The 19,448-nt window shown below is 40.4% G+C and overlaps 2 protein-coding genes across 2 annotated transcripts in view; both read left to right on the top strand.

The window, feature by feature from the left end:
* LMTK2 (lemur tyrosine kinase 2) overlaps window positions 1-13,646 on the top strand; it is a 42,069-nt gene extending 28,423 nt beyond the window's left edge. Inside the window, exons 8-14 of the mRNA XM_029957837.1 lie at window positions 650-734; window positions 1,378-1,499; window positions 2,950-3,099; window positions 3,353-6,266; window positions 7,781-7,916; window positions 8,291-8,539; window positions 9,645-13,646. Coding sequence (XP_029813697.1) covers window positions 650-734; window positions 1,378-1,499; window positions 2,950-3,099; window positions 3,353-6,266; window positions 7,781-7,916; window positions 8,291-8,539; window positions 9,645-9,673 — 3,685 coding nt within the window. The 3' untranslated portion in view covers window positions 9,674-13,646. The remainder of the gene's footprint in view (window positions 1-649; window positions 735-1,377; window positions 1,500-2,949; window positions 3,100-3,352; window positions 6,267-7,780; window positions 7,917-8,290; window positions 8,540-9,644) is intronic.
* Window positions 13,647-13,678: 32 nt separating this feature from the next.
* On the top strand, window positions 13,679-18,746 carry BHLHA15 (basic helix-loop-helix family member a15). The gene is made up of 3 exons (XM_018067334.1): window positions 13,679-13,849; window positions 15,028-15,178; window positions 17,131-18,746. Exon 3 carries the CDS (start codon window positions 17,344-17,346, stop codon window positions 17,842-17,844), a length of 501 nt encoding a protein of 166 aa, XP_017922823.1. The 5' UTR covers window positions 13,679-13,849; window positions 15,028-15,178; window positions 17,131-17,343; the 3' UTR covers window positions 17,845-18,746.
* The last annotated feature ends 702 nt before the right edge of the window (window positions 18,747-19,448 follow it).

Raw genomic sequence — 19,448 nt, 5'->3', positions numbered from 1 at the left:
TCAGGAGAAACCCCAGCAGTGTTTGTTTTTTCTGGAAGTGATCAGTGTTTGTACACACTGCAGTGTCTGCAGTATTCCAGGGAGATATGGGATCAGTTTTTAGCTTGTACAAAATTGATAAAACTGTAAGCAACAAGAAGGCTGTCTTGAGGTTTAGTTTGGATCAAAATGGTGCTTTTGAAATTTTTCTCCCCAGTTCCTGTGCCTGTGTTTGCATTGTGTATGAGCTGGTCTTTGGGAGAGCATGGGCTGGTTTAGTGTCCTCCAAAGACGATGAGGAGGAGGGCAGTTCCAGGAGCACACCCTTCTGCACCCCCCTTGCTTCAGCCTTCAGTAGGGTTTGGGTTTGTGGGATTGCCCTGCAGCTCATGCACATGGCATTGTTGAAGTGTATCCAGAGGGGATGCTGAATCCTTGGCACTGTTTGTGTTACCGATGAGTTCCTGCTTACCAGTGACTGTGACCTGTAACTGTGAATAAGTCCTTGATTTCTTAATTATTTTTTTTAAATAACTTTGTTGGTTTTTCATTCGATGCTTTAAGCCCTGGCCTGACTCTTCCAGGAGGTGTCACTTCTGTTAAACCCATTGTCTCAATTTGCATGGAACACTCCTAGGTTTGTCTCACTGTAATTTGTTTGCATTTTCAGTGACTTGGCCTTACGGAATTGCTTCCTGACATCCGATTTAAATGTCAAAGTGGGAGATTATGGGATAGGATTCAGTAGGTATAAGGTAAGTTAATGTAGTTGTGCACCACTGTTTTTAAGGAACTGGGGCCTAAAGTTAAAACAAGCATCCTTTAAAGTTATAAAATGATATTAGATTGTCCTGTATTTGAATGATGAACTTTCAAAGTACAACTGACAAATAACTGTAGCAAGTTGATGTACCAGAATAAATGAACTTTCTAGGGATGAGTAGAATTCGTGCTTGTAGGAAGAAGCTTCTGGTAAATCTACCTTTTTAGGTCCTATTTATAGTAGTCCTAAAATATGAACAAATTAATTTTAATGAATTTTAAGGAAAACATTGAAAGAAAAATTCAAATTTCTTAATGAAAATTTTAACAATATTTAAATGTATCAAGAAAGTGAAAAATCCAAGACATTAATTAAAACGTTCTGTGAGTACTAGTCCTTAAATAAGAAATTGGCAGTCATGTTTTCTGCTATGCAATGACCAGTAAATGCCTTTCCTCCATTGCTTTATTCTCTGCTAGTTGGGGAAAATAGAATTTTTTTTAAAATTATGATTGTTTTACATGGGCATCACATAAGACCATATTAAGGAAAGAACTATCACTGTTTGGAATTCGATCCAATGTTTGTTCAGTCTCTTTTTTTGTTTTGTTTTCTTTTTTTAATCAATAATTTAGGAAGATTACATTGAGACAGATGAGAAGAAACTTGTTCCTCTCCGATGGACTGCACCTGAGTTAATAACAAGTTTTCAAGACAGACTGTTATCAGCAGAGCAAAATAAATACAGTAACATATGGTATGTAGAAGGCCTTAAAATTACTTCAATGAGAGATTTGTGAACAGATTTTCAAATATCAAATGAAGGAGTAAATAATATTTAAATTGTCCTGTCTTATTTCATCAGATGTACAGTAGGGTAATCTCTGTAACCCTGAAACTGTGTCTTGCTTTGGAAAGATGCTTAGAAATCTGTTGAGAGAATAACTGGAGTAAGCAAAAATGTTTAGCAGAAAAATAGGTGTTTCTGCTAATAAAAATCATTACTGTGTGTTTGCCAAGTGCCTTCAAATGTTTTTAAATGAAAGAGATGATAAGTGGTGTTTCCAATAATGAGTAGCTGGGGATGACATGAAAAGTTGATCCCACTAGACCCTGATTTAAGTTCCATTGGTAGAACAGTGGCATCTTAATTAAAATGCTGTGTTCTTGCTGCAGCATTTGAGGGCAGCAATTAACTGTTTGTCTCTGCTCCAAAGAGCTGATAGACAATGGCTGGGGAAGCTCTTGAAGAGGAACATTTTTGAAATTGCCAAGTTCTACTTCAGTTCTCAAGCCCCAAGAAATTTGGATGATGGAAATTGTGGATTAGGCTAACATTTCTGAAAACACTAATTAAAAACTAGGCTTTATTTGCTGATTTAAAGGTAGGGTTGCAGAATGCAAGTGGGATAGATAGAAGTTATGTAAATACTGATTTACTTCCATCCTCCAAGTGAGCAAACAGTTCTTCTGTTCATCTTGGGTTAGTTCATCTGGACTATGAGCAGCTGGGGTCTTAAGGTTTCCAAGTGGAATTTTAGTGCCTTTCATACAGAATAGGTTTGGACTAGATAATTCCAGACACCACTTCCAATCTAAATTATTGTACTGTAACACATGCAGAGCGAGTTACTTTGCATTCTGAGCACAGAAAGATTGCTCGTGTATTAACTGTAATCACTGAAAATGTGGTTAGTGTTGTGTACAGTGCACTGAGCAGAGAGGCAGCTTTTGACCACTGCAGCTTAAAAATAAGGAATTTTTTGAAAGCTGAAACAGAGATGAGTTTTTTAGCAGTTTAACCTATAACTGCAGTTTCTGATGAAAGCTTTTTCTTCTGTTCAACTTACCATAAGGCTTTTTCATCTTGCTTCTACACATAACAACTTGCTTCAATACATAATAAAAAAATATAATGGTTTTTTTTATTATATGTGGATTTTTTCCCATGGTTGAGTCATTTAAGGCCTCTTATCTTTTGTTGCCTTCATTGTCATTGCCTTCAAGCAACTTTATTCTTCAGGCTTCTGACATTCTGTCAAATAAAACGAGGTAACAGGTTCTGAAGTTTAGAATTGTCTAGGGACAATGGGCAGTTGTATTTATTTCTTCTTGCCAGTTATGCTTTGCATGTCCTTACTTTCTTAGAAAAGCAGCTCTAAATTAGTTTTCAAGCAGAATGCACAGTGACTTGCTGTCTGTCCCAGGGCCCTGGGGGTGACGCTGTGGGAGCTGTTCGAGAACGCTGCTCGCCCTTACTCGGACTTCTCCGACAGGGAAGTCCTGACCCATGTCATCAAGGAGAAGCAGGTCAAACCCTTCAAGCCACGTCTGGAGCAGCCCTACTCTGATAGATGGTAAACTTCAACTGTTTTTATTTATTCTTAAAGCTGCTGAAGAAGTGTCTCAAATTACTCAACTCTCTTAAGTATATTGAAATTGCTACATGGAATCGTTCTCCTGGCAAACCCTGGATAAAGGGGTAAAAGGACTTGCTAGAGGTGGAAGTTCTTGCCAGTGGTATTGGTACTCTGAGGCTTGTTAGATATCTGACTTTTATGAATTCCTTTTCAGTGTGAAACCTATTGAAACATGTTTCCATTTGTGTAGGTATGAAGTTCTGCAGTTCTGTTGGCTGCCTCCAGAGAAGAGACCGACGGCAGAAGAAGTGCACAGACTCCTGACTTACCTCCGCATGCAGAGCCAGAGGGACTCAGAGATCGATTTTGAACAGCAGTGGAATGCCCTGAAACCAAACACCTCAAACAGAGAAACAAGTAATTCTGCATTTCCAATCTTGGATCACTTCACAGGAGATAGACTTGGCCATGAGCTGGAGGAGGTTCTGACTGTAACTGAAACAAGCCATGGGCTCAGCTTTGAGTATATCTGGGAGGCAGCTAAACACGATCACTTTGATGAATGTGGTCCCGTGAATCCTGAGGAAGCAATGACCTACACAAGTATCTTCTATCCAGTGGAGGTGTTTGAGAGGTCACTGTCGGAGCAAGGATCGGGAGCACAGGATGGAAGTGGCCAAGAGGCATCCCTTGCTGTCCCTGGGGTGTTACCTGTGTTTGATGCACACAAGCTTTCTGTGGGAAATGACTACTATATCCAATTAGAGGAAAAAGGAAGTGGCTGCAGCATGAATTTTGATAACCAGTCAGTTGTGCTAACAACAGAAGTTGATCATCAAGAAGCTGTACAAGAAAAAAGTTCTCATTTCACGGTTCTCAGGGATCTTGATGTTGAAGAATCTAGTACTGATGGGGACTTCTTCCACTACAATACAGATCCTAAAGAGGAATTTTTGCCTGCTACTGGTAGCCCAGAAAGTCCTTTCCAGAGTATATTTAATGACATTGACAGATCAGAAGAACTGACAAACAGAAAAATACTTGGGTTTGCTGAAACAAATGATATTCCTAAAGACTTTAAACCATCTGTTTTGAACTCAAACACAGATGATAGAAAGGCAATAGGATGCTCTGAGGAGGAGCATTCTAGTCATACTTCTGAAAAAGAAACAGTTTCCTTATGTGAAAATATCTCTAACCAGTCTGATGTGATAACTTTAGAAGAACTTTCTGATAACTTCTTATTTCTTCAAGAGAAGAACTTACTAACAGGGTTATTCTCTCAGAAAACCAGCAGTGATCTGGGGCAAAAATCAGATGATGTTCTAAAAAGTATATTAGAAACTTCAAATAAAAACTCTGTAGAGCCTGAGCCTGTGCTGGCTGAAAATGCACAGGTCTTTTCTTTAATACATGAGAGTCTTAAAGCAGTGAAAGATGAAAATTTTAACCCAGTGACACTGAATAAAGATCTGAATTCTCAGACTCCTGTAGAGGTGCAGGCATCTTCTAGTCCACCTGCAGCACATAAATTGTGTGATAAACATGGAAATCTTCCTATTTTGAAGGATGAGGGAAAACTTTCAAATGTAGAAGTGAATGAAGTTGTGTCCTGTAACACTGATACTCTCTGTCAAGAAGAGCTATCCTATAATGCCAAAAATAATAATGTTGGAAATGGTCCTTATTATGGTGTTGCTGTTGAAACAGATGAGTGTGATGCACAGATTAAGCAGGCACTGCTTTTCAAGTCTGATGAAATAACTTTTAATGGAGAAAAATGTAGTGATCAGGAAGATAGGAAAAGAAACTTGCAAGATAGTTCTCCCATGTTAAAAAAAAATGAATGTTTATTGGAGGAAATACAAGAAACATCAAATCACTTTGAGAACTGTAAGGATGTTCCAGAAGAGGTGACCTTAATTTCTGTTGCTGCTTCAGACTGTACAAGTCAGGATAGTCTTTTGGAAGACAGCCCTTCTCCTATACAAACTGTAGAACAAGCCTTAGAGACACCTGATTCTTTGGATTCTTTAGATGTAAATGAGGTTTTAGAATCTTTACAGACTCAAAGTCCTCAGAAACTTTTGCCACCTGATAAACCTGCTGACAGTGGCTATGAAACAGAAAACCTGGAATCTCCAGAATGGACTTCCCATATCCCTGTTGAGGATGCTTCCAGTGTGGATACAGCTCTGTGTGGTGTCAGTGAGAACAGTGTCAGTGCTTTACCCTCTAACCCAGTCATCATTGTTTCAGAAGCAGCAGCTTGTTTAGATGCAGTGAACAGCAATTTTGAAATAACCCCAGTGGTTTTTCTGGGTGGAAATCAAAATTCCTATAGAGACTCTGCCTATTTCTCTGATAATGATTCTGAGCCAGATAAAAAACAAGAGGAGTCTGTAAATCTGTCAAGAGAGCCTGTGTGTGTTGTTTCTTCCAACAGAGGGGAGAATCATACAGAAGAGACTTATGGGTTTGAGGAGAGCCAGCAAATCTGTGATGTGAGGAATTACCAGGAGGATGATAATCAAAACACAACACTAGAACTAAACCACGATTTAGAGATCCAGGAGATGGATGTAGGGATGCAGGGGTGTCCTGATGAGTGGGCTGAGGCAACTCTGACTTCCCTGGGAATAGAGATGGAAGGCAACCTAAGGGATGAAATAAAACTATCGGAGACTTCCCATAAGAGCGTCTCTTGTGTTGGCACTAACACTTCAGAACTTCTTTCACACAGAGACTTAAAGGCTGTGCACAACATGCACGGTCCTTTAGATCTGAGTAACAGTGAGAAGTCCTTCTATCACATGGAAGGGCAAAAACTGAAAGAGCCAGATATTGAAGGAAAATACCTTGGGAAACTCAGTGTTTCTGGAATGCTTGATTTAGAAGACGGTGATGATGCAGATGAGGAAGATGAAAACAGTGATTCTGAGGATGACATGAGGACTTTTCATATGCACAGTCTGAGTTCTGACAGTGAAGATGAAACTGTTCATCAAGTACCTGAGATAGTTACAGACAAGGATGATGGAAAGCATTTGAGAAGCTTGTTGAAACTTCCAAAACCTCTGAATGAAAGGCAACATGAGCTTTGGAAAGATGAGAAAAAGGCTGTAACGTTCTTTGATGATGTGACAGTCTATTTGTTTGATCAGGTAATTTTTTAATTACTGACTGAAGTTTTTGTTGGTTTGCTTTTTTGTGTGTTAAACAAGTAGTAGTAGAGTAAATAGCTTAATATTGGGGAAAACCTTTTTACAACATTACCTTTCTTGTTTTGGCAGGGTTAGAGCTTGTTTGAGATGTGGGTTATTTTTATACATAAAGAATATATAAGAAATAAAAAAGAACTGTTTTGCTTGGCTAGGTGCAGTTTTATGTTGCTGGTAGAATAGCAGCACTAATTTAAAGTGAAGGAGGGTTTTACTTTGGGCAGGGTTGATTGCCAAGTCCTGAATCTCCATTGCTGTTGGACCCTTGACTGCATGTGCTGATGAAACATGTTTTTTAGTGATGTTTTTAAGCTGTATTTAATTTGAATATGTAAGACAGCATCACTATGGACCAGATCTGATCAATTTATTTTGACAGAATATTGTTGTAACTTTATAGAAGCAGCTTCTCTGTTTAATGTGTTTGAGGACTTTGAGTTCAGATGCCTTTATAAAAGAAAGGAAGAAAGGGGAAAAAAGCCAACAACTAACGAAACAAAAAAAACCCAAGCTGAAACCTGACTCTGACTGTTGTGTTACTTAGCACTAAAGCAAATTTACCTAAAATCATGAGGGAAGATGAGAACAGCATGCAGATGGTAATGCTAATTTTTATTAATCCAGTGTGATTCATGTTCAGTGAAATACTGATCTGCTTATAAAATTCAAGGTTACCTTTGTTTCCCTGTCTGCTTTATCAATTTTTAACTTCTGTAACTGGATACAGGGGGGATTGTATTTTAACATTATGGCAACTAAACTAGTCCAGTGAGTTTAAAAGAACAGTCACATTGTCAAGCTTTGGAAATGTTGCTTATGATGACGTACATAAATATTGGAGTTAACTGTGTTTTGGAATAGAAAACATAGGTGATATATTTGTGTTTAGGTAGCCTGTAGAATAGTAATCCTTTTGTCAGAGGGGAAGGAAAAAAATTAGCTATATTGAAACTGCTCTTAGTTGTTGAACTCTTTACTTGTTATTCCAGTAACTGATAAAATGTTGGCTGCTTCCAACACCAGCTGTACAAAGTCTGTCTCTTTATCCTAAAGCTTGATTAAGGGATTAAAAAGAAAAATAAAATGTTGGGAGATGGGATAAGGTTTTATTAAAGAGGAAAAAAACCCCTACCTATGTTAGGCTGATAAGGGAACTGTTTTCAATTGGAAGATATTTTAGCTTTGTTCCTAGAAATATGAAACCTTTTTATATAATAAATAATATTTAAATAGTGATTTCCTGCATGTATTTCAGCACAGATGTGATACAGCTTTCACTGGAACTAGAAGTACTTACATGGGCCTAATCTATAGCTCAAAGTTTTGTTGTGTAGTAGGAACAGTTCACAGACCTTTTAATTCCACGTTTGACCTGATGGCAATGTGGGGCAGTGTATTTGTGGGGCAGGGACACGTTGTGTGGAAAACCAGTTACAGCAGTGCCTTTTTTGCCTCAGGAAACCCCCACCAAGGAGCTGGGAAGCCGTGGGGTGGACGTGAACGGGGAAGGCGCTGGCAGCTCTCCTGTCCCATCCTCCAGTCTTGGCTACTTAAACAGATTTGCAAATTCAGAAAGCTCAACAGATGAAGAAGGTACTTGAATATATTTATACACAGCAGGGACTGAGACTGTTTTATGCAGAGTCTTTTCTGAAATGTCATTTAAATTAAATGTGATTTGTAAATTCACTGTACCACGTTGGCTTCAGTTTTACATCCTAAGCACACACTGCAGTTGGGATCAGATTCCCATGTTCCTGAGGAGCAAAATGTGATACTGGTTGTTTATATACTGATGTGTCCAGGGTATCCTGAGAGGAAACTAAACTGTGGGTGACAAATCTCTAGCCCAGGGTACAGGTTTTGTTTGGGGTTAATGCAGTGTTCCAGGGGCATACTTGTAAAGCTGTGTGTGACCTTCCATTACAGAAGTGTAATGATGCTTTTTGCTCTTTTTTCCCCTCAAGGTGGGGGTTTTGAGTGGGATGATGACTTCTCCTCTCCAGAGCCATCCTTTATATCCAAGGCAGCTAATAGTCTTATTGGTTCTAAATCACCCCTTCAGCCATCAAAGTACTTCTCTCCACCTCCACCTTCCAGGACTCTTGATCAGAACTGGTCACATTCATCCCCTTATTCCAGATTCTCTATCTCTCCTGCAAACATGGCAAGCTTTTCTCTTACCCATCTTACAGATTCAGATATAGAGCAAGGAGGTAAGTGATTTAGCTGTAATAATTATTTTAAAGATACAAGGTAAAAATGTTATGCAAAGATACAAGTCATAGGTACAACAAATCTTGTTCTATTTTAAATGCTTAATGTATAAATGCATTTTTAGCACTATAAAGGTCTGGTCTTGTGTTTCAGTTAAGACATAGCTTTCCATAGAGATTATTTGCATCCAAGTTGCTATAAACTTGTAAGTGTTCCATAGACTGTTCAACCACAGGACAAGCTCTGAATTTTTCTGGTAAAAACCCTAGTGCTATATTTATATAAATGAAACCTCTGCAGTCCCTAAGCACTGCTGTTACACCTGCCACACTGTAGCACTTAATAATTCTCATTATTGCACTGTCCTAAGTCGCAATTGTGTTTTCATTGCACAGGTGAGGATGCCAGGAACATAATGTTTCTGCCATTATTGTGTGAGCTTATTTTACAGTTTAGATTCTTTTCATATTGCTTTTTAGACAGTGCATTCTTGACATTCTCTCAAGAATTGCAGCATTTTTTCAGGAGCTGTGAGTAGGATAGTTTCTGTTAGGAGAGCCAAACAATCTGTTCAGAGCAATATTGAGTACCAGCAGTATATTTATTAACAAGCCTTGTCTGTAACAAAAAGCTTATTTAAGCTTTGATATGTTTTTGAGGACTAAGAGAAGCAAAAATAAGGAGACTTGAATCAGTTTGGCATATTATTAATCTCGGTAACACGTTGCATTATTAAAAATAAATGTTACTGATTGCAGAGCCTTGCTAATGGGCAATGTCTATAAATGTGTAATCAGTGTTAAAGAGAGTTGTATTGTTCCTGTATTGTGCTTATTGATTAGATAATGTTTGCTGCTTAGTAACTTACAGATAAGAGAGATTGTTTTGGACATCCTGCATTGCCTTATGTGTCCTGGGAAGTGACATTGAACTGTGTGATTGAAGCAGATGTCTATGAATAAATGTACCAAATGTTTACAGTAGTTGAAAGCTGTAGGGAAAGATTAACCAAACCAATGCCAAGTTCTAGGAAGAGTCTTACAAAGAACTGAGGGTTGTGCAGAAGAATCTCACTGTACCTTATGACCTTTCCTCTATTAATAGGAAGCAGTGAAGATGGAGAAAAAGACTAAATTAATTTAAATTTCCTCGGACTACATACATAAAACACACAGACTTTGTGTCTGAGACTTCTTCATGTAAACTCTGGATCCTCCTGGAGTAACACAGGTAATCAAGAAGTACTGAGAAACGAAAGTAAACACTGAAAGCAATGTTAAATCAGGACATTAATTTGAATGTGTATTTAACTTTGTAATGTATTTTTAAATCAGTGCAATTTTGCTTTTCATTGACAGACGATTCTGCCGCTGTTTTCAAGTACTTGAAGTATTTTTCAGATAACTTAAACAAGTAAAGCAATTACACTACAGTCTGGTTTATGTATGAGATTGTATAATATTCTTTTTATATTTTTCCATGTAGTTCATTATCTATTTGAACCTACACCTGTTGTAGAATTGTGTATAACTGTCCTGTGCAACAGGTGGCTGTGTTGATGGAACTGTATGAATGATAGTTGATCAGTAGTGAGCCATATTTATTCAAAAAGATATCACTACATATTACTTTGCTTATTACAATTGCACTATGGATTATTCTTCCTTTATTTCCTGATGATGTACAGAATCAAAATCTTAAATCTTTCAAGGAAAATAAGACAAGTTGAATTGGCCCAGTTATCCAGTTTAATTTGTCCTTTTTGTAGCCTTTGCTATGCACGGTACTTGTAAAACGTACATAACTTCTGAGTATTATGTTAGACTTGCTGAAATCTTATATTCAGTACCATTTCTAAATGATAATGATTATAGAATGGTTGTTAGTGTTCATGTTTTATAGGAAACTGGAAAAGAATATATGATATACTCTGGAATTTTTAGATGAAAGAGAGAATGTCTCTTAATTCCTACATATGATCCTACTGACTGCTCAAACTGTAATAGCATCTGACTATATCACAATTAAGGGCCTTCCAGTTTTTACTGCAATTTCTGCCTTGGAGAAGGAAGAGCAAAAATTGGCTGTACAAAACTGTGGAATTTATGAATCTTATAAAAAGACTGATTTCAGTAGCCTGGCTTTGGGTACACTTGGCCCTTCAGTTGTACATTCTGTGAATTTTGAAGCTCTTCTGCCGACGGCAGACGGGGCTCTGTTCAGAGGCCTGTGGTAAATCTACCTCTCGGTGATGTGATGACAGTGAAGGTTTGGATTAACAGTTAATGCCCAGTTTTGCACCCTTGGGAAGGCCAGACCCACTTTAAAATGTCTGCAAGGCTGCATGGTACACCTTGAAATGCATCCTGAGCAAAGGGTGCCATCCTGTAAGTTTGCTCTGAAGTCTGTAGGGAAGGGAAGACACTGGGGGGGTTTAACCTCCCCACTCTCCCATGTATCTGGCTGCTTCAGCCCTTCCAACTGCTCGGAAAAAAGTTATCCTTAATTATTACTCCAAAGTGAGTTCAGTTGAGAAACAAATCCCTGACCTCTTGGAATGCCTTATGCAGCTGTGGATCTGTAGGAAACACTGATAGGAACAGTTTACCTGGGTTTGTGGTTTAGGACACTACAATACAAATGTGCTGAAATATGAAGTACTTTGTATTTTAGTGGCGGTTTTGGCAGGGCTTGAGCTAATGGTGGTCCAAGTGCTCTGTGTCCAGATCCTGTCACCAGAGAATTTTCATCAGATGAAGATGGGAAAACTAGATATTTTCAGATGTGTAATTTTTTTTGTATACCTCTGTGTTAATTTTGATTTTTAAGTATGTCTTAAAATGACAGGAATATGTCAATTGTTTTTTTTTCCAGCATTGTTTAGCCCTTAACCAGAATGGCTTCCATACTGATCAAAAGGGAACGATGTAGTTATTATGTTATTTGAAGTTGCCAATGAATTGTTGAGATATCTTTTTCTGATGAGGCACTCAGGTTTGGAGTTAGTCAGAACTGTCCTTCAGTATGAAGTGAGGAACTGAATTTTCCCATGGACTTTTCCCAGAATATGATTTAAAAGGCAAAGTCAAGTAGTTCTTAATACAGGCTTACAGTATATACTGTAGAGGGTTTAAGGAAGCTGTGCACTACTCCAAATATTTAAAAATATTGGTAATAGACTTTGTGCACAAATTATTGCTTAGAAATTCTGTGATTCCAACATTAAACTCCTTGATACAGCTAGATTTAGGGCATTTCATCTGTCTTCTGCAATTCTCACCACAGTAAGAATGGAACTCCACAATGGTCTGCAAAGAACGTGTGGGCTTGTCTGCCTTGTGTGGTGAGAAGCCTGTCAGACCTGGAGTTCAGCCTTAATTTTGAATCATTTGCTTTACAAAATTATTCCAGAGTTAAGTCAAAGTATATACTGCAGAATGTTGTAATTTGGTGGTTCATTTTGTTTCTTATAAGTCTGGAGAATCAGATGTTTATCTTGCACATAGAGAATTTTCTTTGCTTGATGGGAATCCAAGATTTTTGTTCTCTACCTGAGTTTAAAGAAAATCTTACACAGGAAGTGAAAGTTTACTCCTTTGTCCACATGGACTCATTGCTAATGAATTGCCAAAGGAGCATTTTTTCCAAAATTAGATGTGTATTATATTAAGCAAGGTAATGTCCATTTTAGCTGTACAATGAAGAGAAAGAAATATTTAAAGTTGACTCACCTCACTTAAACAAGGATTTTAATTTCAGTAATCCAGTAGGCTGGATTGCAATAATATAGATGGTCTTTTGGGGGAAAAATATACTTAAAGATCTGATCAACTACTAGCAATACTTCAATATCTGCCTGGCAGTCAAGTGGCACAATGAAGATGAATCAGTAATTCCAATGTGTTACATTATAATGAGGGGATTTGCTACAAACCATTCACTACAGGTAATTTCTTGCACTAGCTACTTAAGCCTGGTCTCTCTTTGAGGAGTACATGTATCTATTTTCAATGGTTTATTATGAGGACTGGTTACAGTTTAATTCCTTCTCTAGTAGAATACCTGGATTGTTTGAATAATGAAGGCGTTGTCTCAATTTGGCTACTAAAGGTATTTAAAAGATCTGATTTTTCCCACCTAAAGAAGTTTGTTTAAAACTTGGGATCTGTAGTAAGAAGCCAAGAGAGCGAGAAGAGTGTCCAGTTTCCATGGGAACACCTGTACTCTCCCAAATCCCCCAGCTGCAGATACACTGTGTATAACTGCATTTATGGAAATTGCCATTTTCATGAAATGAGATGATTAAACTTTTTTTTTCATATCCTTGTTGATGCACTAATGAAAGCCATTTAAGCCTCATTCTTTTTATCAGTATTTTTAGCAGATTTTTATGTAGTACTCAATCTCTTTCATAAGGAGGCTGGTTAGTAGAGAGACCTTTTTTTTTTTTTTTACAATTAAGCACTATCCTAAAATGTCAGCGTTGTCAGGTGTCAGTGACATGGCTATTTGTGTTGGAGTTGCTGAAAGGTGGAATCCAAGTATTTTAGCCTTATAAGAAATAGCCTTAAATAAGAGTGGAGTGTACAAAATTACTTCAGCTTTAAGTCATACAGAAATATCCTTGTATGTTAAAAGTTTTGGTACAAAACAGGAAGAAATCTAGAGGAGAGTCAAGCATCATATAAACTTATTGAAAATAAGTATTTGTAATACCAGCAGCCTGTTTTTCAGAAACTTGAATATGACTTACAGTTAATTTTGTTTATGAAATTGTTTGAACTTGCACAGATGTAGGTGTAACTTAAATGATAAATGGTACTGATGTGTGTGTATATATAATGTTTAATTCTATTTGTAAATGAGAAACTATGTAACAAAATCATAGGTATGAGGTTTTCCTATTGTAATTTAATACAGGTATGAGGTTTATGGCAATATATCATAGTTAATGAAATTTCAGGTCAAAATGTCTTTAAATTGTGTACATTTTTAAATTGTAATTTCTACTGTATATTGATTATCATGCATAGTGTGATTCAAGAAACTGCTTGTAATTTAAAAATATTTAATATTAAAAATAAAATACAGTTATATATTTATAATCTCTTTGTCTGTTTGTTCATTTTTAAACAGATGGCAGCAATGGATCAGGTCCACAGTGTAGTTCCAGTGTAAGATATATTTATTAGAGTCCGGAGGTTGAGAAAGTACCAAAAGTTCAAAGACACAGTCCCAGCAGATGAGTCTACACTAAATAGTGTAGTTACCATTAATTTCTTCCAATATCATCCTTGTGAGAACCTCAGGTAATGTGTGTACAGTCAGTAGAGCAGCAATAATTGAAATACAAACTGTAGTTCTGAACACTGAATATTGGTTTTAATCATAGAATTAAGTATCAGTAAGAAGAATGCAGACTTCAAAATTTATAAGTACTCTTCAGAAAACAGGTTAATGATGTTTTCTCAGTATTCATTTAATTTCTTTCTAGAAGATTTTTGTGGTTTCTTTCAATCCAAGTGCATGTGCTGAAGGACCAAAGAGGTAAATGTAGTCCTTGTGTACATTGGGAGCTTCTTTCACATGACATTGAGACTGTTCCAGCCTGAGCACGTGGTGAGGCAGGAGGAGAGTGCTGGTTTTCCCTGTTATTCCTTCAGTTTGGGATGGGGCTGGCAGCAGTCAGGGGTTAGTGGAGGCTGGGGGGGAAGCCCCCACATCACATCGCAGCCCTTGAGTCCTGGCAGCTGCTGAGAGCTGGGAATGAGAAACTGATAGCAAGATAACAACTTCATTAGGTAAAATATAACTACTGCGCTGAAACTTGACCAAGGCAGCCATCATTAATGAGAGCAGATGTAAAAGATCCCATGACACTAAATTGGTCATCCTATATAGAACCTATTACCGAAGAATTTGAGAACTTGCAATCTTTAGCAGCAACAGCTCCCTGTAGGGGATGGCATTGCTGTGTCTGTGGGCCGGTGTCACACGGGGGCTGAGAACTTGCTCAGCCCTTGGCAGAACAGAGCTGACACAGCCTTTGGCCCCCTCCACCCGCTGAAGGAGGCACTGGACTGCCCCGTGCTGTGGTGGCAGTGCCCGGCTCAGTGCCCGTCAGTGACACCCGCGCTGCTGCAGTGCTGCTCCCCCTGCCATGTGCCCCCGGGAGCCTTGTGACCATCCCGAAACCGGCAGGGAGCCTTTGTTCCGCCGCTGTGCCATTGCAACGGCCCCGGCTGTGGTGAGGGGGTGTCGGCGGGCCCTGGTGTCCTGCACCGGTGCCTCCCGCGGTGGGACGCAGGCCTTACCCAGCCGCCGCGCCGGGCCGCCCACCGCTGCTAAGCGACGTGTTCGGAGCGGCCCGCGGCCGGCACCTGCGGCGGCCTCAGCCTGCGGGGCTCGGGCCTCCGGGGCTGTGCCAGCGCTGCCCCGCCGCCCCTGCGGCCCCCTCAGCGACAGGCACGTCCTGCTTCCCTCGCAGGCTCCTGCTGACAGACCCTGGCTTGGCTAGAGGACCTGCAGCCTTCCGTCCCTGTTGCCCCCGCAGAGCCTCCTGCTGCTCCTGGCTCCCCGCGGGTCTCTGCTATGTTGCCCCGTGGGCCTTAAGCACGTTCTCTGCAGCTGGTGCAGTGGTAAGTCACAGTGGAGGGACACCAGCCCTGATAGACGGCTGCAGAGGGTGGAAAATGTGTTGGTATTTGGCTGCTCTCTCTCTTTGGTTTCTCTTGACCACCCCAGTGTGTTGCTTCTGAACTCCTCCTCCATCTGTTTCCTCCTTGCACACTCGTACCACCTCCCTGGGGGGTCCCAGCAGCTCCTGTGGCTCCGTAGGGTCTCTTCTCAGGGTTAGGGCAGCATGCAGCAGTCTGAAAGCAGACCTCAGCCAGCTAGGCACCTTCTTATCCCATCATATCCCAACTGCTTTTGCCCAGTCTGCAGTTTTAAAGATTACTTTGCTCCCACAGTTTGCTGAAGGTTCCTTTCTCTTGGATTTTCTTCCAGCTTTCTCTGCTGGCTGCCTCCATGAATCTCTTCTTCACCAAGTCCTGTGGGCTGTTTTCCTTCCAAGCAGCAGCTCTCCCCAGTGGTGCTTTGTGCTGTCCTGCAGTTGGGCCTTTTCTGCTGATTACACAAACAGTCCAGAACAAACCCAGTGCTTGCCCTTTATGCTGTTTTCCTGCTGAAGATACCCCTGTGTCTCCAGCATTTCTTTTAGGCTCCCACAGCCGAGCTGCTTGGTGCTGTCTTTCTCTCAGCATTCATCACCTGGGTGCCACCCTCACCCAGCTGCTTTGTGAGTTCCTGTCATGTTTGCTAAAACTGCCTCCCTGGTAGTACAGAACTGGGGATGGCCAGGGTGCCCTCCCAGGCAGAGAACTGAGTCCCTGCCTGCCCAGCAGCTGAACTTGGCTCTAGAGAAATGAGAAACAAGAGGGGAAGTGGTGTTTACCACAGCACACCCGGGAACTGCCACCACCTGCTCCAGCTGAGGGTGATGTCCTGTGCTGGGGCAGTCACACACCTGGGGCAAGGTTTTGCTTCTTCTTTTATTTATTTTTTATTGGCTCACCAACTCTCAAGCTGCTCCTATGTAATAGAACTGGTATAAAAATATATTTTGTTTAGACCAAACCTTTCTCTGACTACATCAAGTGTAAGAGCACAGAAGGAACATTCTGAGAATGTCTCTCAGTAACTCTGATGGTTGGTGTTAGAGGCAGGGTTGCTGTAAGGCTGTTTTCTTCAGATGTAGTGTGGGCACAGAATCTAGGCTGAGATAGAGTAAAATATCAATGCTGTCATCTGCCCTGCTAATATGGGGGAAGGAGTGTTGCTGTGTCTTTTTTGGATAACCTGGGAAATAACCTGCCCTGCTGCTGTCGATCTGGGGCAGCAACTGCAATTAAGCCCTGCAGTTAATGGATTATTGTTGGAAGAGGGAAGTGCTTGTTTTTTTTTTTTTTGGGGGGGGGGAGGGACGCGAAGACTAGCCCAGAATGCAGAAATACTGCAGCTGAAAACACGTGGCTGACTCTGAGCTTCTCCAGGAAGTGAGTGCGCCATGTGTCCCTCTAGTGGACTGCTCGGAAACATAGTGGGAACCTGTTCCTATACAAAGCAATTGCCAGGAGTTCAAGGAGAATTACTCTGAGTAAGAACCTGAGGGTTCTGTCTAATACGCCCCCACACAGGTAGAGTGAAGCCGTGTATGGTTTTATTATAGTGTGGGGTAATGAGCTGTGACACAACAGGAGTGCATGAGATCAAAAAATTGAAGCAACATGTTATCAAATCTAATTGACCATTGAACTCTACATGAGTTTTGAGTTGTAGTTCACTTTTCTACAGGAAAACTGGATTAGCTTGGGGACCATTTTCTCTTATGTACAGAGAAATCTCTCTAGTTTGAGACCTACTTCTAAAGAAAGCAGAAGCATCTGTTTTTCACCAGTAGGTGACTCACTGCATCTTCGTTTCTGTGGTTCCATTCACTTGTCCTCTGCTCCCTCTGTAACTTCTTCCTGCCAGCTGAAGGAGGATCTGTTCTCTACAAAAGGATTTTCTCCTCTGTTCATCTGCACAGGTCATCTTGAGTAACAACGTTCACAGCTTCTAAAACGAACGTCACTTAAATTGAGAGCCAGTGACGGTTTTCCAGTAAGTGAACCAAGTAAACAAACACATCAAACCAACCTGCACCGGATCATCGGCTCAGCAGGGAACTGTACAACAGCCAACCATATCGGGGGCATGTTTTTAGAGCAGTGGTGCTTAATACCAGCACATCCAGCAAATCATGAAGACTAAAACCAAAGGAAAGAAGCAAAGGCAAACTGTTGACAAAGAAGCATTTTCTGAGGAGCCAGCCATGAGAAAAAAAGAACTGGCGAAATGTTTGCGACGCAGAGAAAGGAGGAATGGGGGAAACAAGGAGAGCAGTAAGATCAGTGCAGCCAGAGCCAAGCGCCCTTGGAGCACCAAGGACAGGCATCTGAGGAGGCTGGAAAGCAACGAGAGGGAGAGACAGAGAATGCACAAGCTCAACAACGCGTTCCAGGCCCTGCGGGAGGTGATCCCTCACGTGAGGGCTGAGAACAAACTGTCCAAAATAGAGACTCTCACACTGGCCAAAAACTACATTAAGTCCTTGACCTCCATTATACTCAATATGTCCAATGGACACTTTCCAGCAGCAGAAGGGATGGGGGGAACCTGGGGGTCCAAATTGTACCAACATTATCAGCAGCAGCATGGGGAGGATGACCATGAGGAGCATCTACAGAAATGTGCCATGTAGATTCATAGCTTCAGCCAGAACACCCACAGTTAGCTGCTGCCATCATTATTTTTCCTTCTTACATCATAATACATATCAGTAATTTGAGCTTTTAAGAGACTGTTTTTGCCTCCAGCTCTCCCCTCTTTTTTTTTTTTTTTTTAAAGACAAACCGGCAACACTCATGGCTACAGTTTATATGGCACATTAAAAAGCTACCTTAAACTATAAGAATTTTTCAGAGCATAATGAATGTATTTGTGGGTTTGCCAGAGCTTGGAAACCTGTCCTGTAACACTGGAGTTGACTTGAATATAAGGATTTAGTAACTTTTGAAAGTCACCCTCCTTGGGAAGGTTGTGAGTTGAGCTTTTAAGGTCTGTGTCACCTGAGTTCTTTGGAGCTTGGGGAATTGTGGCTGTAGCTCTGTTCCCCAGCCTTGCAGTGCCTGTTGTGATCTCCCAGGCCACAGAGGAAAATAAAATTGATGACTGAAGTGACTGGATAGGAAATCAGTCACTAAATCTGAATATTCATCTTAATATTTATCTTTTATGGATCTGCTCTGATAATTTTGAACGTGCAAAGCATAAGAACTTCTAAAATACTTGTTGATGCAAACATCTGCAAAGCTTTCTTAGGCTGTAAGCTCTCTAGAGTAAGGGCAGTTCTGGTCTGTGTTTCTAGACCATCCTTTAGTGGATGTCTGGGTATCATTGCAATACAAATAATAAATAAGGGACAAATGACTTATTTTTGCCAAAACAATGATAAAAATGCTTTAGTATAGTTTAAGTTAGACATGATTTAGCCAATTTAAATTATTTGCTAATGAAGCCTGTGATGTGATCATGTTCTTTATGGGTTAGTATTAGATTCTGGTACTATAAAAAATAAATGCAGAAACTCTTCAAAAAGGAAAATGAGGGTTTTTTTCACCTCTCCTCCCCCCATTTCCCCTCTTACACTACAATGTTTTCTGTCCCTGAGGAACCCTCATTTTCTCTTGTATTCTCACACCTGAAGCTGGAGGGGCCTCAGTTGGTGCCCGTGGGGTCCCCTTGGTACAGCTCGTCCTCCCCACACCCCCAGGCCTGTGCTGGGATAGCAGAGGGGACATTTGGCATCTCATGCACCACTGGGATTGACAGACTTTGTGGTGTGTCTCTTCTTCCCACAGAGTAGGGCTGTCCAAGGAGAAACAGTGGCTGAGGGAGGATTTATTGGATCCATGAAGGTTGTGCTGCTCTGTGCAGTTGGTGTGTTATTTGTTTTGCTCCAGCACAGCATGATGATTTCATTTGGACTAGAAGGTGAGGTCTCCTGGACTGCCTGGTCAGGGATGTGAATTGTTTTCCCCCCCCCCATAACAATCCACAGCTGTGATGTAAAACAACACAATGGTTTGTGTGTGTGGTTGCCTTACTGGAGAGATTATTTGGATCCTGCCTCAACCTGACATTTTCTTAGCTTTTGAACTGTTTTCACACTAAAATAGATGTGACTCCAATGTTAACTGAAGTATTGCTGAGTTACAGATTTCAGTTGCCATTACAGTGCTGGATCTTATTCCATTCAACAGCTGCCCTGTTGATAAATTAGTCCTGTGTTGATAAATTAGTCCT

Source organism: Manacus vitellinus, unplaced genomic scaffold (assembly GCF_001715985.3).
Source record: "Manacus vitellinus isolate BGI_N305 unplaced genomic scaffold, ASM171598v3 scaffold_12_pilon, whole genome shotgun sequence".
NCBI lineage: Eukaryota > Metazoa > Chordata > Aves > Passeriformes > Pipridae > Manacus > Manacus vitellinus.
The sequence above is the reverse complement of the archived record's forward strand: the minus strand, read 5'-3'. Positions and strand labels throughout refer to the sequence as shown.

What these genes read in the sequence shown, in the direction of transcription:
- BHLHA15 (XM_018067334.1), top strand. Translation starts at nt 17,344, where the DNA reads ATGAAGACTAAAACCAAAGGAAAGAAGCAAAGGCAAACTGTTGACAAA.